General features: G+C 51.2%; 1 protein-coding gene across 3 annotated transcripts in view; it reads left to right on the top strand.

Moving 5' to 3' along the window:
- The window catches only part of Amz1 (archaelysin family metallopeptidase 1), a 35,487-nt gene that overhangs the window by 7,095 nt on the left and 6,212 nt on the right, over positions 1–22,180 (top strand). The window contains exons 3-7 of one of the 3 annotated variants that reach the window (XM_057764840.1): positions 8,012–8,301; positions 13,138–13,654; positions 16,048–16,215; positions 19,358–19,486; positions 19,781–19,950. In XM_057764840.1, coding sequence (XP_057620823.1) covers positions 13,351–13,654; positions 16,048–16,215; positions 19,358–19,486; positions 19,781–19,950 — 771 coding nt within the window. In that variant the 5' untranslated portion in view covers positions 8,012–8,301; positions 13,138–13,350. Of the gene's footprint in view, positions 1–8,011; positions 8,302–10,693; positions 10,776–13,137; positions 13,655–16,047; positions 16,216–19,357; positions 19,487–19,780; positions 19,951–22,180 lie in introns of those variants that run through there. The other 2 variants (XM_057764843.1, XM_057764842.1) reach the window with 2 other exon arrangements.

The following is a 22,180-nucleotide window of genomic DNA, read 5'->3' as shown; positions in this document are numbered from 1 at the left end:
AGTCCACGCATATGCAAGCAGCTGACAATCATTGCGTGATAATAGCATAAGTCAGGCCTAGTTGATATTAGAAGTTGATTATCACAGAGAGCACTCGCTTTCGGGATTGCAGAGGGCGGGAGCCAGCACCATCATGTGCGACTCCACGCAGCTCTCTACACATAGCCAACAGGTGTGACTCCACGCGGCTCTCTACAGTTCCCCCTTTTTGTTTTGCAAAGCAACAGGTAAGAGTAGAGGTCTGATCTCTGTTAAAAATGGAACATGTACTAGTGTCTGTCCAGGTGTCATCCACCCAGAGAACACTAGACCTGTCCGGTGTCCTTTTACAGAGGTGGGAGCTAGACACCAACCCACATGCAATCAGACTTGCTCTTCTTGAGGTTGATGTATGCTTACCTCAAGTGCAGTGCGCAAGCCTCACATCCTGTGCTCGCTTCTATCTCTTTTAAGATAGCCAAACTTGGGGAGACTGTCCTGCTTCAATGGCTGTGAAGGCCTGAATGATCATAACTGCATTGCGATGCTGTGAAACCCTTGTGACAAATGCACCACAGGCATACCAGGGAGGCAAGCACCATTAAGCCTGTTAGGGCTCCTACTCCCGCCCACTCCTTCAGATGATCCATGGAGTGATCCAGGAGGATAGTCCTTCTGCCAGGCTGGAATCCATGCGTGTGGAATCTGCAGTCGCAATTGTCATCCGCAGCTTTTCCAGTTTTCGAATTCACCAGACCAATTACCTAAAAGATATCTAGACAATTCTTTAGACAGATTAGCTGCATGGGTTAATCTTTCATACTGAATGCTGGTCACACACAGCCCTGGATGGATAGAAATGTCTGACAGACTAGGGTATGGACTTGCCTCTCAACATACCCCAGCTGCCATACCCCCGTGGCACATTCATTCTTGTCAGCTGAGTGCATGGATGACACCTTCTCCTCGTGCACCTCTTTGGCTTCCCTAGCAGCTCAGCTGATCCTGCTTCTGCTAAGTGACCATATGCTGTATTCTCATGGGTTGTCTGATCTTACACAGGATTTAAAGATAAACGCCCATGACAACAGGTGTTGAGATTGCCAGCAGTAGGGTTCCTAATCACCATTAGACCAACCTCCCATTTGGGCTATGGTATTCTACCAACCCTTTGGCTAAAACAGTACACACAGGTACCTGCTCTTACAATAGGGCAGTCTCTTGATTTAAATTCGCTCTGTCGCAGACTCTTCAGCGGCGTGCAGAGCCTAACACTGCCATTGCCTTTTCCTTGCCCTGCAGCTATGCTGTGTTCTCGGGCAGCCCTGTGGGGTCTGTGCTCCAGCTTGTCTCAGCTCCAGCACTTGTTGTTGCGTTTGCTGATACTCTTAGCACTGCTGTGGCATCCGCCAGGCTAGGTACCGGCTGCTGAGGCAATGTGCCTTCCACCACAGCCACCTAGCAAAGCTCTGCTCCAGCTGCCTTTCTGCCCCAGCTGCATTCGTTCTGGGTCCAGACTGGTGCATGGAGTGGAGCGGAACTCAGGGAAGCAGGCTTGCTGCTCTGAAAGAATCCCGCTTAAATTATCTTATAGGGAATTTGGACGTTGTCAATCTCTGGCTACTTCCTGCTGAGCGGGGACGTTGCATTCTTACTGCCATTTTCAGCTGCGCTAGGACGCAGGTCACGGCAGCGACTGGGGAGAGGCGGAGACTCTACCTCCCTACCTAGCTGGAAGGTGGAGGCCTGGCAGCGCAGAGCAGACCTGGTTGTGCTGCACTTCTATGCCCTGAGGCACACGCTGGGAGTGGCCTAGCGTTCTGGCCTTGTTGGTCCTCAAGGCAGGTCCTGGGTGTTTGCAGCTTCGCAGACCCTCAGTGCTGCTTGGCCTTGGAGCCGCAGCTGCTCACTCTCCACTGCAAACTCAGGAGGTCTCGGTAATTCAAACCACATGAATCTAACTCCCTTCCTTAGCGTACCTTGTTCTGCAGCAAAATTCAGATCTCTACCAAGCTTGTCCCAGGATGACACATTAAGATTGCCAGAGATGGCAAACCAAGGAGCAATTGTGTCACATTCAGTCAAAAACCTTTCCAATGCGCTCCTTAACAGCTCATTAAGAGCCAGAAAAATCAGGTGTGATGTTGAAGCGCCCATTCTAAAATCCCATTCTTTTATTTTCATTTTAAACCGTCCACTTTGGTTGTGGCTCTCACTTTGATCCGTCTGCTATAGTCGCAGCTCTCATTACCCCCACTCTCCCTTCTACTGGCGAGAGCGGAAAACCCGCTTTTTTCGCGGATCCCCAGTCTTTACCTGAGGATTATCCGGTGCACCCCCTGACTGCAGCAAGTTCTGGGCTCCACGGAGAGAGGTTTGGAGGATCCCCGTACGCGGCACCACTTGTCTTGTCCCCGTACGGGCCACCAACTGTCACGGCCCCCCTTGTCCAGCAAGGAGGACGCACAACACCGGAGCTCTTCTCACTGCAGTTTTATTCCAGGACCTTTTGACAATTGTAAAATCTCTCTCTCTCTCTCCCCTCTCTCTCCTTCCTCTCTCTCCCTCTGGGCAAACCTCTCCCAGCCCTTAAGTAGGCATGGGCTACCAATCCTGGATTGCCAGGTGGGCACTGCTCATAAGTCCACGCATATGCAAGCAGCTGACAATCATTGCGTGATAATAGCATAAGTCAGGCCTAGTTGATATTAGAAGTTGATTATCACAGAGAGCACTCGCTTTCGGGATTGCAGAGGGCGGGAGCCAGCACCATCATGTGCGACTCCACGCAGCTCTCTACACATAGCCAACAGGTGTGACTCCACGCGGCTCTCTACAGTTAGGGAAGAGACCTGGTACTGGGATTTCAGGGTCAGCCTCTGATTTTTTTTTCTCAGAATTCCCCACATTTTCTACATTGGATATTTATGGTTGAATCATTATTTCTTAGTGATTATTTTCTTACGGAAAACTCCTTTGCCCTATGGGAATGATGGCGATGCGTGGCTCGGTCATTCATGGGGACGCTGCTGAGAGCAGGGGGCGTTTCCAAAGAATGTTGCCTGCCAAGGTTCTAGGAGGCTGTCTTCCCTTCATGAAAAATCTGTTACCCTAAAGAGACCCAAGGAGAAAGGAAAGTTTGGGAAGAGGCATGGAGATTTAACTGGGACAACAACGCTGGGCATGGTGTTACAAACCTGTAATCCCAATTCTGTGGATGCTGAAGCAGAGTTTAAGGCCAGCCTGGACTACATACAGGGACCCTATCAAGCAAAAACCAAAACCCCATCAATGGTAGCAACCATGCTCACGACTGAGGCTGGGCACAGACTTGGCCCTGGGCTTAGAATCCACCTCTGGAGTGGCTGTCAGGGGGGTAAGGGTACAAGTAAGTGTCTGTGGAAACCAGACATGAATCTGAAGGCAGCATTTCCTGTTCCTGTGTCTGGAGTATTGAGTTTCCCAACTCTGGCTGCCGTCACCAGCTTGCCTAACCCTTGGTGACAGTGGTGAGGGGAACAGAAACCCCCTTTTAGCTGGCAATTCTTTGCAGGGTAGGTCAGTTCAACAAGGAGGGCTTGCCACCCCCAAATACAAGCTTGATACTTTGGGGGAACTCCCCTGTGATCTGGACCCCTGACCCAACCTGATGGGGCCAGGACAGGTTCTTCCTGGTCACCCAGGTGATTCTGGGGTTGATGTCCCCACCTAATACTTGCTTCTAGAACACTGTAGGGCTATTCGTCCCTGCAAGATGGGAAGAAATAGGCTGGGCTGTGGTTTGGTGATGATGGATATGGGCGCCATTGTTCCGATACTGGCTTGTTGACTTCTCACTGTAGACGGTAGCCAGGCCTGGACCACCTTGCTCATCACTGAGGTCAGTGTGATGGGCACAGATGTACCACAAACCTGGGTTGCCTGTGGGCTAGTGGCCTAGAAGTATCTGAGACCTCTGAGACTCTGGGGAAGATAATGATTCTCTCTCTCTCTCTCTCTCTGTCTCTCTGTCTCTCTCTGTCTCTGTCTCTGTCTCTGTCTCTCTCTCTCTCCCAGCAGCTGGGGATTGCTTGAGGCAGGATCTCACTACATAGCCCTGTCTCTCCTGGAATTCACCACATAGACCAGGCTGCTCTTGAACTCACAGAGATCTGCCTGCCTCTACCTCCTACATTCTGAGATTAAAGGCGTGCAATGCCTTTTTTTTTTATGTTTTAGAGATTTATTTTTACTTCTGTGTATGTGTGTTGGGTGGGGGTTTGGGTGTGTGCATGTGTATGCAGTGCCCACAGAGGTCAGAGTGTCGGGTCCCCTGAAGCTGGAGTTATAGGTTGTGAGTACTGGGTGCTGAGAACTGAACTCTGGTCCTCTGCAGTAACATTGGCTCTGAAGTGCTGAGCCATCTCTCCAGCGCCCGCCCGCCTGAGTTGGGCTTGACTCGTTTCATCCAGTGTTTGACCTCGGGAAAGGAGGGGCTGAGATACCCAGCCTGACTGAGTGAGGCCTGTGGAGGCTCAGAGGTCATGTGACACACGCCCCAGCGTGCCTCTGACCTGACTCTATAGGACTACTTTCCTGGGCTCACTGGGTGAGAGTCCGCTGCAGGGCTGACACCGGTTGTCACCTGTCAGCAGCTCCTGAGGGCCCCGGAGAGGGGGATGTGGTGTGAGAGCCGCTGCTTCCAGGTGGCCTCTTGGTCCCGTGATCCCTGTGAGAGCATTTTCCCAGCATTTGGCTCCACACCTGGGCTGGATGGGATGGAACAGACCCTGTGAGCTCCCAGCACTGTGGTCAGTGTCCATTGTCCTTTGTCCCCTCTCAAGTGGGCAGAATCACCACAATGGCGCTCTGACCTTGTACCCCATGGCATGGGTGTCTGACGTGTGTGTGTGTGTGTGTGTGTGTGTGACAGAGAGAGAGAGAGAGAGAGAGAGAGAGAGAGAGAGAGAGAGAGAGAGAGAGAGAGGAGGAGACAGTAAATGTGTGAGGGCAGTGGACACCTTTGTGGAGCCGGTTCTCTCTTTCCACTTTTCCATGGGTTCTGGGGATTGAACTCAGGTGGTCAGGTTTTCGTGGCAAGCACCTTTACCTGCTGAGCCCTGTCCCTTGTCCCTCCAGTGTGTTTCCTCACTTCGCCTGCTCTTCCTTAGTTCCAGTCAATACACATCTGTTAAATAGCAGCCTCCCAGCTGGTGGCGCATGCCTTTAATCCCAGCACTCGGGAGGCAGAGGCAGGCGGATCTCTGTGAGTTCGAGACCAGCCTGGTCTACAGTACAAGTTCCAGGACAGCCCAGCCAGGGCTACATAGAGGAACCTTGTCCCAAAAACAAAACCCAGAATAAAAAATGAAACAAGAAATGTAGCAGCCTCCCTCCCCCATCACGTTATAACCAGAGTCCCCAGCCCCGATGGTAAAATAGTCTGTCAGAACGCAGCCTAGTGGGGTAAATGTTCCTTAGCTGAGAGTTCCCCGATGCAGCCTGTCCTAGTAGGGGAGTCCAGGTGGGAACTTACAGCCGTAGTCAGGAGCAGAGAGAAACGAATACATATCTGCTTGCTTGTGCTTCGTTCCACTTCTCCATTATTACACAGCTCAGGACCCCTGGCCTACGGAATGGTGCCACTCACACTGGGCTGGGTCTCGCATTGATCCATTTATAAGATCATCAGGCCAACTCAATGTAGGCAATCCTTCACTGAGACTCTCTTCCTAGGCGATCCTAGGCTGTACCACATTGACAAAGCTCACTTTCACAGACTCCAAGCCTGTTCTGGGGTGGGAAGTCGGGGTCTTGGTCCTGCCTATAGCCATGCTGAAGCCTGGGCCTTTAGCTAGTGCGAGAATGCCAGGCATAAAGTCTCAGATTTCAGTGACCTGCTAGTGGGTCCTGGGAGGCGGACCACAGACTCATTGCTAGCATGTGCTGAAGACCCCATGGGGTGGTCTTTGGTCACCCATCACCAGCAGCTCTGGGGCTCCTTGAGGACATCCCCAGGGACAGCCTAGATGGTTGATCTCAGAGAAGAACCCAGGATGAATGTGGCCCCAACGTGGTTGTAGCTGCTGCCCCTTGTCCTCTGGTCCCGGGATTGGGAGGCACTTGGTTCCCACGGAGGTTTCTGTATCTGATTCCCTGTCCTGGCAGCATTGAAAGTGTTTGTAAGTGACTAATCAGTCTCACGAGGCCACCAGTGAACGGTCTATAGCAGCTTAAGATATTTATTTGAGCCGGGCGGTGGTGGCGTACGCCTTTAATCCCAGCACTCGGGAGGCAGAGGCAGGCAGATCTCTGGGAGTTCGAGGCCAGCCTGGTCTACAAGAGCTAGTTCCGGGACAGGCACCAAAGCCACAGAGAAACCCTGTCTCGGAAACAAAACAAAACAAAACAAAACAAAAAAAGATATTTATTTGTCAGGTTATGAGTCTTTGCCCTTGGCTACTATGTATCGAATGCCTGCTCTCTGCCAGGACCTGCTTTGGGGTCCAGATCATGGGTTTCAGATACAGCAAGAGGGACAGGACAAAACCCTGATTTAGCATCCACCTGGGGGTAACAGGTGCCATGGGAGGTTGAGGCAGCCTCCTGGGGTCCCTATTAGAGCAGTGTATTTTTTCTTTTGAGGGGGGAGAGAATGTTCTAGAAGAGGAATAAAAAGAGCATTAGGGGGACTGAAGAGATGGCTCAGAGGTTAAGAGCACTGACTGTTCTTCCAGAGGTCCTGAGTTCAATTCCTAGAAACCACATGGTGGCTCACAGCCATCTGTAATGATATCTGGCGCCCTCTTCTGGCCTACAGGCATACATGCAGACAGAATACTGAGAATATTGTATACATAATAAATAAATAAATCTTTAAAAAAAAGAGCATTAGGTTGTTTAGGTTGGGAAACCCTTAGCTGGGTTTCCAGTCTGTAGCACCATCATTTTTCCTGCTTGCCACTCAGTTTTTCCATCAGGAAGATGGGAAGAGGCTCGTAGGTGACCGTGGTAAGAATGTTCTGGAAGCACTCGGAATACTCTCTGGGGCTAGAGATGTGGCTCAGTTGGTAGAGTACTCATCAAGCATGCAACCCAGTCCTGGGCTCAGTCCCCAGTCCTGCAGGAATGGATGTGATGCTGTACCCTGAAGCTTAGGGAGAACTCAGGTGTGATGGTGTACCTTGCAACCCTAGGGAGGACTCATGGGTGTGATGGTATACCCTGAAGCCTAAGGAGAACTCAGGTGATGGTGTACCCTGCAACCCTAGGGAGGACTCATGGGTGTGATGGTGTACCCTGAAGCCCTAGGGAGGACTCATGGGTGTGATGGTGTACCCTGAAGCCCTAGGGAGGACTCATGGGTGTGATGGTGTACCCTGAAGCCCTAGGGAGGACTGATGGGTGTGATGATGTACCCTGCAACCCTAGGGAGGACTCATGGGTGTGATGGTGTGCCCTGAAGCCCTAGGGAGGACTCATGGGTGTGATGGTGTACCCTGCAACCCTAGGGAGGACTCATGGGTGTGATGGTGTACCCTGAAGCCCTAGGGAGGACTCATGGGTGTGATGGTGTACCCTGAAGCCCTAGGGAGGACTCATGGGTGTGATGATGTACCCTGCAACCCTAGGAGGACTCATGGGTGTGATGGTGTACCCTGCAACCCTAGGGAGGACTCATGGGTGTGATGGTGTACCCTGCAACCCTAGGGAGGACTCAGGAGGTAGAGGCAGGAGGGTCAGAGTTGGAGGTCATCTTTGATTACATAGTTATAGGAGTTACAGGCATGCACTGCTACATGTGATTTATGCTGTGCCAAGTGCTTCAAACCCAGAACCTTGTAGACAGGCAGGCATTCTTATTTGGGGCTTTTTCTTTTTCTTTTCATTTTTTCCTTTTTATGTGTTTGTTTGGTTTTGGCTTGAGACAGCTTCTCACTATATATAGCCCAGATTGGCTTGGAGCCTTCAATCCCCCTGCCTCAGTGTCAGTTTTAGGATCACCCCCCCACACACACACACACACCAGTTGTCTTTTACTTCGGTGTCCTAGGCTGGCCTGGGCTGTGCCACCTTCTCCACAGGCTCTGAGAAGAGCTCCGAAGCACACAGTTGCTGGGAGTGTCAGTGGCCCACGTGCTCCGGAGCAGACAAGACATCAGAAGTCTGAGCGCCACTGGGGAGGGTGTGGCACCGTTTCCTACCGCCCTCCTCTCACACTTTCCACCGGATCCAGCTTCAGTCCCTGCTTCGCTTGCTGACGTCACACCAGGACCGGTTTGGTCCCCGTGGCCGCACACCAAAGCTGCTTAGAGGAAGCTCCGGAGAGCACCCGGTTGCGAGGTAGGGCACGCGCGGAGATCAGCCCCAGGAGCCGGGACCTGGCGGGGCTCTGATGTCCGGGGTGGGTGCTGGTGGTGCTGCAGAGTCGGGGTTCCAACCAGCACAAGCCAGGGGGGCGTCCGGGTGGTGGCGGTGTGTCCCTGTGCCGGGGACCGCGGGATGCACAGGGTGGATTTGGATAGAGGTTTCAGTGAGCTCCAGGGACCGGGATTTGATACATGTCACGCGCGCTGATGGTCAGGTTCCAGAGAGGAGCAGGGTCTCCGAGGAGCAGGGTGCCAAATCCCCGCCAGCAGCTCCCCAGGCCAAACAGCCACGACATCTTCAGATGGGGGGCGATCAGGCTATGGGGAAAGGTATTTCCCAGCAAGGGCAGGCTGACTGTTGTGGGATGTCCCCAGAGAAGCGAAGTCTCTTGCTACCCGGGCTGCTCCTCAGCCTGTGTCTGGGAGGGGTGTGGGTAATGTCAAAGCTCCAGGAAGACAGGGCTACCTGTCAATCCAAAGAACTGATGCCCGGAGATTCTGAACTTGCACGAAAGCTTAGGCACGTGAACCTTTCACTGCCTGGAAAGTAACTGGTTTTGGATCTGGGGTCACTAGGGAGAGTGGGGTCTGCTCCGGAGAGTCCTCCCCAGCTGTCTAAGCCCTGTTTCCCCTCTCCAAAAGCGCCTTGCATTTCCTTCTCCCTGGGGCTGCGTAAGGCCACAGTGAAGACTTGGCCCTGAAGACTTGGCCCTTAGTAAACAAACGGCTGCAGCTGCTGGGCGTTTTTTGTAGTCTCAGAAAAACAAGGAACAGACGGTGCTTCTTGTCCGAAGGGCAGGCATCTGCTGGATGTGGTGAGGCAAGCCTGTAATTCTAGCTATTGGGAGGCTGAGGCAGGAGGATTGCTGCGAATTCGAGGCTAGCCCAAGCTACATGATAAATCTCTGTCTCAAAATAAAACTGTAAGGAAGAGAGGTGAATAAGTGTGCTGGAGTTGGGTGACCTGATCTTGGTCACCTCAAGCTGCCCCTCTGGGGACATGCATGATGTCTCCGGCTTTGAGTAATACAGGACAGAGAGGGAGGCACCTCACAGGTGAATCTAGGTTTAGCAGCAGGGGAGAGAAGCCGTTTCTTCGGAGAGGGTGGTACCTGTCCCCTCATCACTAGACAGCCTTCCTCTAGGACAGCGGTTCTCAACCTTCCTTATGCTGTGGTGACCCCAGCCATAGCATTATAGGTGTAATTATATATCATAGGTGTAATTTTACTACTGTTATGGATAGTAATGCAATATCTGATATGTGGTCCAGGGTCATTGCAACCCACAGGTTGAGAACTACCAGTCTAGAACCTCATTACCAAGCAGGGGGTCCATGACTTGGATACCAGAAGGCCCTCCTGCCTCTCCCTGGGACCCATGACCATCATGAGTTTCCCTATCTGAAAGGCAGTATCTCTAGCTCTTTGAGGTCTCAAGGCTTGCGGGACATGGACAGCCACTGTCATGATGATTAGCAGGGGATAGCGACAGACCATGACAGACACAGAGTACAGCTCCGGGCCATCTTGGACGTGCTATTCTGAGGAGGATTTGGCATGGCTGACAGGATGGGTGGGAGGGGTGGGGTGGCCCCTCAGCTTTTTTTGTGGCTGTTTCGGCTGCTAGGACCACTTCCTCCTGTCTCTTCAGTCTCTATGTGAAGTGTGTGGTCTTGTGAAGACTTGACATACAAGACAGAAAACCTGAGACAGTGGCCAAGAGTGAGGATATGGGCACCTTCTAAGAACCCCAGAAGGTAAATATGGCCACAAGGGCTGTTTGAGAGGAAATGCTCTCTATGTAGACATCCGGGCTACCAGACCCCAGAGAAAGACACGAGACGGTACAGTGAGTCTTGCTTACTCTGGAGCCCAACTCAGACCCTGTCAAACCAGCCTCCCGTACCCGCTGGAAGGTGGTTCCTTTGGTCCTCAACACCACCCCCTCTTTTCCCATCATGCTCCGATGCCATTTGTGTTCCTACTTGCTGGTCTTGCTTTTCTTTTTTGTTTTTGTGAGATAGGGTCTTGCTATATAGCCCCAGGCTGGCCTCAAACTCACGGTGATCCTCCTGCCTCAGTCACCCAAGTATTGGGTTTGCAGGCGTGACATTTAGCATCCATCTGTGTCGTCTGGAGCTGGCGTGTGTCCTGTTCCTCCAAGCCCTGGGTTCAGGGGTGGGCTGCCCACGGCACTCCACATGGAGCAGATGCCAGGATGATGTTCTGGTTTGCCTTCCTCCCGTCAAGGCGCACTGAGCATGCGTGTGGGTACATGAGCAGCCCTTGAGGAGGATGTAGGGGACAGTCCTTAAATAGCTGAGACCGGGATGAACCGGCTGAGGCAGGGGATCTTAATCCAGTGAAACCCTGTCTCACCAACGCTTCTCATTTCCCGCGGCTTTGCCTGAGTGGGCGTGTTTGGCGGCAGCGAAGCCCCTGACTGGTACGTGTGGTGTAAGCGAGGAGTTGCATGCTCACAGGGAAGACCCTATGGGTAGGAGAGGGAACTAAATCATAGTCAGTATTCAAGCAAGCTGTGCAACCCTAGACAACTGGCTTTGCCTCTCTGAGCCTCAGTTTATTTGGCAAGAAGATAGGTGAATATTGATAATCGCACTTTAAGCTTGTCATAAGGTCAGATGAAATGTTGTATTAAAAATAGTCTTGGGCGGGGAAGATAGCTCATTGGGTATTAGACCCCCAGAAGAACACATCTGTAACCGGAGTACTGTTGTGGGGAGTGGAGACAGGAGGATCCTCAGAGCTCACTGGACAGCTAGTCTAGCTGAACTGGTGAGCCTTAGGTTAAGGGGGAGACCCTGCCTCAAAAAATAATGTGGGCCATGATTGAGGAGGACACCTGATATTGACTTCTGGCCTCCATGTGTATACACACACACACACACACCCAACTCACACAAAGTGATCGAAAGGGATTTTCTTTTTTCTTTTTTTTTCTTTTTTCTTTTTCTTTTTCTCTGAGACAGAAGTTTCTCTGTGTATCCCTGGATGTCCTGAAATTCATGACCTGGAACTCAGAGATCCACCTGTCTCTGCCTCCTGAGTGCTGGAATTAAAGGTGTGTATTACCGTCTAGTTCCTGAGAGATTTTCAAAATGTCAGATGAGGTATACAAGATGTTGATCAGAGTGGCTCAGGTCGTCTGTTATACCATGGCCTCCCTTCTTTTCTCCTCTTGAGGAAGCTGTGAGGGGGACTCTCAAGGGCTACTCCAGATTAAATAACATATAGGCCATTTCAAATTATAGAAAGGGTGACGCTGAGATAGGGGTGTGGCTCAGTGGTAGAGCCCCTGCCTAGAATCCCCCAGTGAGGGGCTGGGGTGTGACTCAGTGGTAGAGCACCTGCCTAGAATCCCCCAGTGAGGGGCTGGGGTGTGGCTCAGTAGTAGAGCCCCTGCCTAGAATCCCCCAGCAAGGGGGTTATGGGTATGGCTCAGGGATAGGTTTTACCTAGCCTGCATTAGGTCACATGTTCTGTCTCTAGTACAGAAGGGGGGGGGGAAGGAAGGAAGGAAGGAAGGAAGGAAGGAAGGAAGGAAGGAAGGAAGGAAATATGAAGTAGCTACAACCTTGAGGGGTATTTAGAGGCACAGCTCCTGGCTGAGGCTTGGGTGTTGCGCGTGTGAGCAGGTCTGGGGCAGAGCAGGGAGTCTAAGTAGGTGGTGTGATTGGCATCCGGACACAAAAATAGGTTGATGAGATGTGTGAGGAGTCAGGTGCTTAGCAGCTGCAGGCCTCCAGGGCTGCATCCCTCCTCCCCTCTGGGAGCTGACCGTGCTGGGGCAGGGAAGGCGAGCAGCACCTGCCTTATGTTCCTGCCTGAGCAGACCCCTCTGAGATGCGAAGTAAACCCCAAAGCAACCTGTTGCTGGAGCCAAGCAGGACCCGATGAAAACACTTGCGTGCCCATCTTCACTCCCAGGGCGGGCTCTGGTTGACAGTGACTCCCACCGCTTGCGGCCCCTCTGCTTGTCCGCCCAGCTGCTTGCCTCCAGCTACAATTCGCTGTGTCAGGCTTGCACGCTGACTCTTGACTGTTAGGTCTGTGTCTTAGAGCCTTGTTAATAGTCTAGAAACCAGGGCCTGGGAGAAGTCCATCTGCCTTTCTCCCCAGAGGACAGCCCCTAGGTGCACAAAGAGCTCTTGAAACGAAGCCTGTAGTTTGGGGGGAGGGTGTGGGCGCCTCCCTGAGGGAGCAGGGTGCCCTTTTGTGATTGTAAGAGGCGGGGACAGTCTCTGGCTTTTCTGAAGGAGCCCTCCTAGCCTTGAGGGGAGAGGCTTCCTTTATATGCATGCCCCTCACTTCTGATGGATTAAAGCAGAGTTGGGGTCCTGTGGAAATAGACCTCTGTCAGGAAATAGGGCGCCTCCGTGCTCAGTTCTGGCACGGAGAGCTGACTCAGTGGGTAGAGCACTTGCCACACAGGCATGGGCATCTGAGTTTGCACTCCCCAACACCCATGTGAAAAACTGAGCTGGCATATCTGTGGGCTGCAGCCCGCCAGCCTGGCTGAATTTCTGAGCTCCGGGTTCAGTCAGTGAGAGACTCTTTTACCAAAAGTAAGGTAGAGCGTGATAGACTTGACATCAACCTCTGGCCTCCACAGTCGTGCACGCACCAGCGTGCATGTGTGCATCCCTTCTGCCAGGGCTAGGGGAATGTTACCTCCTAGTGGTAAATGGCATCGTTCTGACGCCAGTTCACAGAAAACCGCCTGTGGTCTGAGAGACAGGTATGTGTGATCAGAACAATGACCATGGTGCCTCGTGTGTCCTCTGCAGGGTGTTGCAGGCTTCTGCTCATCTTGCTGAGACGTTCCAGCACAAGGCAGAACGGAGCCACACTGTCTTTCAGTCCAGTCTGTCTCCTGGGAGCCCTGAGCAGCTACTCTGTCAGCCCAAGGAAAGGTTCTAGAAGAGACCGTGGCTGTCCCCTGGGAGATTCATGGGCCAGAAAAAGAGCCTCAAGGAGTGGCCAGGGGCCACACACACACCATGCTGCAGTGCAGACCACCCCAGGAATTCAGCTTCGGGCCCCGGGCCCTGAAGGATGCCCTGATCTCCTGCGATCTGGCCCTGCAGCAGCTTTACACCTCAGCCTTCTCCCCATCGGAAAGGCTTTTCCTGTCTGAGGCCTACAACCCTCATCGGACCCTCTTCAGCACACTGCTCATCCACTCGGCCTTTGACTGGCTCCTGAGTCGCCCAGAGGCCCCTGAGGATTTCGAGACCTTCCATGCTTCCCTGCAACTCCGGAAGCAGAGCCTGGCCCGGAAACACATTTACCTGCAGCCCATAGGTATGAGAGCTGTTCTGGAGCCATCAGTACTCCTGGGAGGGGGTATGTGGCTCAGTGGTAGAGCCCTTGCCTAGAATCCCCCAGTGAGGGGCTGGGGTGTGGCTCAGTGGTAGAGCCCCTGCCTAGAATCCCCCAGTGAGGGACTGGGGTGTGGCTCAGTGGTAGAGCCCTTGCCTAGAATCCCCCAGTGAGGGGCTGGGGTGTGGTTCAGTGGTAGAGCACCTGCCTAGAATCCCCCAGTGAGGGGCTGGGGTGTGGCTCAGTGGTAGAGCCCCTGCCTAGACTCCCCCAGTGAGGGGCTGGGGTGTGGCTCAGTGGTAGAGCACCTGCCTAGCTAGGATTCCCCAGTGAGGGGCTGGGGTGTGGCTCAGTGGTAGAGCACCTGCCTAGAATCCCCTAGTTAAGGGCTGGAGTGTTGCTCAGCAGTAGAGCCTAGAATCCCCCAGTAAGAAACAGCTATAGACAGAAGTGACTTGAAGGCAATGGCTTGGGGTCTGCTGGACACTCAGGTGGGGCAAAGTGTTGTAGGCAGAAGTTGCTATCCTGCCTGGTCCCATAGCCATTCAGTCCCAAAGAGACACACAGAGGCTTATATTAATTATAAACTGTTTGGCTTATTGTTCTGACTTATTACTAACTACCTCTTACAACTTAAATTAACCCATAATTTTTATCTATGTTAAGCCACGTGACTTGGTACCTTTTCTCAGTGAGGCATTCTCATCTGCTTTCTCTATGTCTGGCTGACACTGCATCTCTGTGTTTCCTCTCCCCAGAATTCTCCTAGTCTGGTTGCCCTATCTATACTTCCTGCCCGGCTACTGGCCAGTCAGCATTTTATTAAACCAATATGAGTGACAGATCTACAGTGTACAAGAGCATTGTCCCACAGCAAAGTGGCTTGCCTTTTTAGGATTCTCCATTCTGTATGGGACATCTAGGTGGTGTACTCACAGTCCTGGCCATGACTTGGTCATAACCTAACCTTCCCTAGGCCATTTGCTGGGTGCTTGGGGTCTCTGTGGGTGCTGAGGGCAAAAATTACTCATGCCACAGGTTGGAAGCTGAGGTTGGAGATGTTGCCAGCTTTCTTGGTGGTAGAGCTGGATTCTGGATGAGGTAGGACTTGAAGGCAAATCCAACTGTCCTCATGATCTCTTAGAGGACACTGGATTGGGCGTGGAGGGAACTTGGGGATCCTCAGATAATCCTCCACGTCTCCTTATCAGGCAGACACTAGAGAAAGTGGAGCAACTAGGGCTGAGAAAGAAGCTCAGTCAGATGCTGGAGAGTGAGGAGGGACAAGCTGGCAGAGGGACACGCAGGGCACTTGTGGCTATTATCTTTGTAAGGGAGGACAGAGGGCACAGACTTTCTGAACATTGATATACCCTGCTTTGTCCTGCCCCCTAGAATGGTACCTCAGTGACCAGCCTGGGTTCTCTGACAGTTCCTCCCGGCTGATTGGGCCACAGTACCACTTGCACTGTGGTTCCTGCTGCTCGCACTTGCATTAGAGTTAGCCCCTCTGTCCACATCATCTGTTGGGTCTGGCTAGGAGGGCTAGGGTGGGCCTAGGACCCGTCTTTCACTCTCCCTTCCTCCCTTCCTTCTTTCCATCCTTTTTAAAAAGTGTGTGTATTTGTGTCTGTGTGTGGATTTGTGCACATGCGCACATGGGCTCTCAGAGGCCAGAGATATCTGATCCCCTTGAAGCTGAAGTTATGAGCAGTTGTGAGCTGCCCATCGTGGGTGCTGGGGATTGAACTTGAGTCCTCTACAAGAACAGTATGTGCTCTCGATTGTTGAGCCATCTCTCCATCCCTTTTAGTCTGGGTTGGCCCTGAACTCATTATGTAACCTTAAACTCCTGCCCCTCCTGCCCCCACCTCCTGAGTGCCGGGATTGCAGGTGTGTACCACCATTGTCCTGTGTGTGCAGCGATGGGGGTGAAATCCAGAGCCTTGTGCATGCTTAGTAAGCATTCTACCTTCTTAGCCACATCCCCGGCCTCTGAAACCTGCATTTCTAACAGTGTTGGGACCCTGCAGCCACTCACTCCTTGTTTCCATCTGAGATCTGTGCCCTGTCCAAGTAGCATACAGTGAGCTTATTGGCCCCCTTTCAGTGGCTGTCCCCAGCTCCAGATGCCCTGGACACCGCTGTCAGCTGGTGCCCCTTTGCCCTAGCCAGGCTGCCTTTCTCTTGGCCTGGGACCTGTTAGCTTCTAGCTATGCCAGCTGTCCTCTTCGGTCAGCTTAGATACCTTTGCCCACCCTGTGTTATCGCATAGGGCTGTGATCCCTGCCCTGTCGGGAAACTGGCCTTTTTCACATGAGTGAGGCTCACTGGGCCAGAGGTCACAGCAGGCTAATGTGTTTCTGTTCACCTAGATCTGAGTGAGGGGCTGGCGGGATGCCCCCTGCTGGACCACCTTCAAAGCTGTGCGGAGGCTTTCTTCCTGGGCCTTCGAGTCAAGTGCCTGCCCTCAGTGGCTGCCGCCTCCATCCACTGCTCCTCAAGACCCAGTCAGGAAGCTGATGGGTTCCAGCTTCACACAGGTGGGCTAGAAGGGTGTGGGGGGCTGCCTGGGGTAACACTGTGCAGCAATAGAGTCATCTGGAAGGAAGGAGCCCTGGAGAGGGAAGGAATGTTTTTTGATGTTTTGTGTATGTGTGTGTGTGTGCATGCAGGTGTGTGTATGTGTGTTTGAAACATGTGTGTGTAAGCCAGAGGACAACCTTAGATATCATTCCTCAGAAGTTGTCCACTTTGTTTGCTTAAATTTTTTTAAGATTTATTTTTTTCTTTGTGTGAATTGGTCTTTTGCCTGCATGTATGTCTGAGTGAGGCTGCCAGATCCCTTGGACCGGAAGTTAGAGACAGTTGTGAGCTGCCACGTCGGTGCTGGGAATTGAACTCAGGACCTCTGGAAGAGCAACCAGTGCTCCTAACTGCTGAGCCATCTCTCCATCCCTACTTTGTTTTCTGACTGGCTGGTGAGCAGCAGGTATCCGCTTGTCTCTGCCTCCCCAGTGCTGGGATTACAGTCACAAGTGACCATGCCTGAGTTACTTATATAATTAAGACTTCAAAAGATTTAGTTGCTTTCTTTTATGTGCATGAGTGTTTGCCAGGGCATGTGTATGCACACCATGTGCATGTGTGGTACCTGCCGAGGTCAGAAGCAGGCATTAGATCCCCCTGGACCTGGTCTTACAGATGGTTATGCGTCACTGGTGGGTGCTGGGAACTGAACCGGGGTCCTCGGCAAAAAGCAGCCGGTGCTTTAAAAAGTGCTTTTAAGAATAATAATAATTTTGGTGGCGCACGCCTTTAATCCCAGCACTTGGGAGGCAGAGGCAGGCGGATCTCTGTGAGTTCGAGACCAGCCTGGTCTACCAGAGCTAGTTCCAGGACAGGCTCCAAAACCACAGAGAAACCCTGTCTCGAAAAACCAAAAAAAAAAAAAAAAAAAAAAAAAAAAAATAATAATAATTTATATATATGTGCATATGTCTATGCTTGTGTGAGTTTATGTGGATCACATGCATGCAGGTGCCAGAGGCCAGGGGTCATCATATCCCCTGGAAGTGGAGTTACAGGACGTTGTGAGACTCCACGAAGTGCTGGGACTGAGTCAGCCCTCCACCCTCCTCACACCTTTGTGAATTTCAAAGACAGTTCAGTAGCCCAGGCCGGCTTTCACCTTGTGATCCTCCTGCCTCAACTTCTTGAATACTGAGATTAAAGGTGCACACGGCAGTGCCCAGAGACTCACTAGCTTTGATTGATAGGTGGACACTTTTTTTTGAAAAGCATTCCTGGTAGCATCTATGTCCCGGGATAGTTTCCTTCACCCTGCCTGCCCATGTATGACAAAGGCATAATTCTTTTCTGGGCTGGTCTGTGACCCTTGGGGGCAGTCTGCGTCCTGTGCTGGGTGTGGAACCTAATGGCAGCAGACAGAGAACAGCATCTCTGGGGTCTGTTTCCTGTCTAACGAGCAGCCTAGGTTCACTGCACTGTGGGCTGGGCTTCTCTTGGCCCTGGTTTCTTAGCAGGTGTTGGGCTCAGGAAAAGTTCATTGAGGTCAGCTGAGGACATAGTGCAGGGCTATGGCAGAAGGATTTAAAGTTTTAGGTTTGCCCGGGCTACAGTGTGAGTTTAGAGCAGCTTAGGCTACATACTAAGAACCTGTTTTAAATAAGTAAAAAGAAGGCTGGGGTGTGGCTCAGTGGTAGAGCCCCTGCCTAGAATCCCCCAGTGAGGGGCTCGGGTGTGGTCAGTGGTAGAGCCCCTGCCTAGAATTCCCCAGTGAGGGGCTGGGGTGTGGTCAGTGGTAGAGCCCCTGCCTAGAATCCCCCAGTGAGGGGCTGGGGTGTGGTCAGTGGTAGAGCCCCTGCCTAGAATCCTCCAGTGAGGGGCTGGGGTGTGGTCAGTGGTAGAGTATTTATGTAGCACATGCAGGGCCCAAAAGACACTGAAAAAATGTTTGTAAGATAGTTTTAGTTACATCAAATATTCTGTCAAAATCAGTTTACTTCTTTTTAATAGCTTTGAGACCTTATTTAATTTAGCTTTGAGACATAGTCTCACTGTAGCCCTGAGTGGCCTGGAGCTCACAGAAGTCTGCTTGCCTCCTGCGTAAAGGCCATGGAGGGGCTCCCCTCTATGCCTCTTTAGCAATGGCTCCCAGACCCCAGTGCATCCATCTCCCTGCCTTGTGTTGGTCTCCATATGGAGGTGCTCCCAGCCCCATTGACTTCTCTGCCCGTCCACAGCAGACTTACGGGGGCAGCTCTTCTCTGTCTAGTGTCCGTTCCCCTCCCCCTTTGCCATCACTCTCTTGGCTTTTCTGGGCCTCACTGGCCACCTGGGTCTCTCTCCTGCTGCCCTCGGTGGCTCAGACACCTTGCTCTGACTTGGACCCTCTGGCCAATGCAGAGCCATTGTCTTCCTAACACTGTAATTACAACCGCAGGTCACTCTTGTTGTTTTAGGTAACTTGTTCCCAGGGCCTAGGGACCTGGATGTGGGCATTTTGGGGTAACTGTTCAACTGCCTGTTCCCTGCTGGGTTCTTGTTTCCTGTGTGTGTGTCTGTAAGTGCATGCATGCGTGTGTGTGTGTGTGCGTGTATATGTGTGTGTGTAGAACAGAGGTCAGTCTTGGTTAGGTCTTTACTTACTAAAAACCTAGTTTTTTGAGACAGGTCCTTCCCCACCATGGGACTCACTGATCTGGCCAGGCTGGCCGGCCAGTAAACCCCAGGGACTCACCTGTCTCTGTCTCCCCAGTGCTGGGATCACAAGTCACTGGGACCAGTTTTCTTACATTGGTTCTGGGGATCAGACTCAGGCTCTCATGTTTGTATGACAAGCACTTTACTGAGTTGAGGAAATCACGTTACTGGGCCATGTCCCCAGCTCCACTGTCCTTTCAGCCTCTCCACAGGGACTATGTCCAGATCAGCTCTCATGACCCAGGAGACAGGGACCCAGTAAGTGACTGGCACTGGGGATCCCTGGCCTGTCTCTCAGGTTGGGCCCATCGTTCTCAGCTGTCATATCGCTGGTCTGGGTTCTGGGTCTCCCCAGGATGTAGCTTGTCAGTATCCAGCTTTGAGAGGGTTGATCCCAGACCAAGAAGAGACAGATGGGAGGTTCTTCTGCCCACCCTGACCCCAGCCTTCTTCCTGCAGATGGCATCCTGTCCTTCTTGAAGAACAACAAGCCAGGGGACGCACTGTGCGTGTTGGGTCTCACGCTGGCCGACTTGTACCCCCATGATGCCTGGACCTTCACCTTTGGCAGGTTCCTTCCGGGGCATGGTGAGCGGAGGCCTTAGCAACTATTACTCAGGAGGCAGAGTGGTGTGGTCCCAAGGCGCTCCAGTGCCGGGCATGGTGAACATGCTTTCCACCCCCTCAGGGTGGTGTGCGTGCACCAACTTGAGGCTATGTTCTCACTGGGCCTGGGCAAGGGCTGGTCCTCAGGGTTGACTGCACAGGGCAGGACTGGAGGATGAGTTTCTCGTCAAGCTGTCCTGGCTTCAGGGAATGCTGGGATAGTTCTGCCCTGGGTCCCTTGAGTCATGGCTGTCCCTTCTTTCGGCCTCTCCTCAGAAGTGGGTGTGTGCAGCTTTGCTCGATTCTCTGAGGAGTTTCTGCAGGCCGGGCCCAGTGTTCCTGACCCAGCTCTGCTGGAGGCAGCCGCAGATGGCCCCGAGACACTGCCACACAAGGGGGGCCGGACCATATGCTTCAGTGCCCTGGGCATGGTTCAGTGCTGTAAGGTGAGCACGGGGTTAGGGGGCGGCATGGGACGTGGGACAGGGCGGATCAGAGACACGAGCCCCGGCACAGTCAGTGCTAAAAGGAGGACGGCCCCGTCGTTGTTCATTAAATACAGCGGCTGCCCCTTAAGCAAATGCTGCCTTCATTGGCAGCTGCAACCCCACAGTACCAGCAGCCAGCCAGCCAGCCAGGCGGGAATTCGGGTCTATCACATGACTGCTAAAGGGAACTTTGTCTAGATCTCTATCCCTCTATAGAACTCAGGATCCAAAGGTTGAGGTGAAATTCTGCTGGCTCAGAGAGGCTGAACAGCCAGCAGCTAACCTCTTCTTCTTGTTCATGTCTCCCAAAAAGCCAGGCATCCTTCTGTTCAGCCCCCACTTTAGAACCCCAGATACATATGGTTCCTCCCTACCACTTCCTGCCAGCTAGTTGCTGACTCAGCCTCCTGACCCCAGGTTAATTTTATTTAATGAAACAAATGTAACATGTCTTTGCATTGTTAACAAAGCAGCAGAAAAAAGTAACACATTAAAATAATAGTCCACGATATTTCCCCTTTTTTCTCTGAATAAAAATTAAAGGTTTTGACTTTAACATAGTAAAATATATGTTTTTATATTCAATAAAAATAGTTATCAAGAATTTACAATATTTGGTCCATTTGCATTTAGCAAATTCAGAGAAAACACTCCACTATCCATCCCATCTTAGTGACTTCAAAGTTTTTTTTGTTTTTGTTTGTTTGTTTTTTTGAGACAGGGTTTCTCTGTAGCTTTGGAGCCTGTCCTCGAACTAGCTCTTATAGACCAGACTGGCCTTGAACCACAGACCTGCCTCTGCTTCCCAAGAGCTGGCATTAAAGGTGTGCGCTACCACTACCTAACTGACTCCAAAGTTTTATACCTAATTTACTTTCTTTCATAATTAAAGAAAACTACAACTATAACTATCTAGTCTTCAACTCCATCCAAGGCCCCAGAAGAATATAAATATTACCTGAGTAAACAGGAAGTGCATTGCAAGCAGCTTCCAAGACTTTAGAAAAGACAGAGACATCTGACAGTCACCCAGAGTTCCTCTGCAACACTGAGGCATCCGTCTTCAGCCTACAGGCCTAGAGTACCTGACAGACTTTTCAGTGAAGCTGGAAATGTGAAGGACTGTCCTGCCTTGTTTTCGGCAAAGTTCAGCAGTCACTTTCCTGTGGGTTGTGCGTGTCCAGTCTGCACAGCACACAGTCAAGCAGTCAAGCCAAAAATCAGTTTCTTGCCCAAATGGCTAATCTTGCCACAGTGAAAGCAAACTCTTCTGGAGCTTCTTCAGTGCCCATCATCCTTTTATAAAGTAATTTTGTTGGGGCTGGAGAAATGGCTGAGCGGTTAGGAGCACTGGCTGTTTTTTCAGAGGTCTGGAGTTCGATTTCCAGCAACAATATAGTGGCTCACAATCATCTGTAATGATATCTGGTTCCCTTTCTGGTCTGTAGGCAAACAGGCAGACAGAATGCTGTATACATAAATAAATAAATCATTTTAAAAAATACAGTAAATTGGTGCTGCCAGGAGCAGATGTGTCTCGTCATGAAAAGCCCTAAGTTAACAAAACATTTTAAATGTCATATTCTATATGTCTTTGAAGTGTTTGAAGACCATTTATTTATCTAAAATATATCTGTAAGATCTAGAAAACACACCTAACATATCTACAAAGTTGATTGTTATAAATAACTAACTACTAACCTGTTTCTTGATCATTCCAAATAGTTTTTAATAGCTTTCAAAAACTAGAACTTTATAGTTTTAAGTGCACTGCATAGGTACAATAACTTAAAACAAGAGGAGAAACATACATACAGTGTAACAAAAATAACTTTAAATTTGTATCAATATACTATTTTCCCCTAAATGATAAACATCCATAACCCACCAAGTAACCAAAAGCCTCCCACACCTCTTTTGGGAATCTGGGTGTTGTGTTCACCAAACTGTTTCCTGATGTCTGCTGGTGGAAGGCATCTTTAAGGGCTTATGAGAAAATCTGAGATACTAGCCAAGTCCTGGGATGACCAGTAGTAACCTTTGTTGATATATTTCACTGTCAAGATTCAGGAGGTCTTCCCTGATCAAGCCATATTAACCTGGAAGGAATCCACAGTGCCTTATTTCCTATGGAAACAAAAGCAAAACTTCTCTTCCAAGCATTTTTTATTTCCATTTGACAAATACA

This window comes from Chionomys nivalis, chromosome 3 (genome assembly GCF_950005125.1).
Source record: "Chionomys nivalis chromosome 3, mChiNiv1.1, whole genome shotgun sequence".
Classification (NCBI taxonomy): Eukaryota; Metazoa; Chordata; class Mammalia; order Rodentia; family Cricetidae; genus Chionomys; species Chionomys nivalis.
This window is presented reverse-complemented; position numbering and strand designations above follow the sequence as displayed.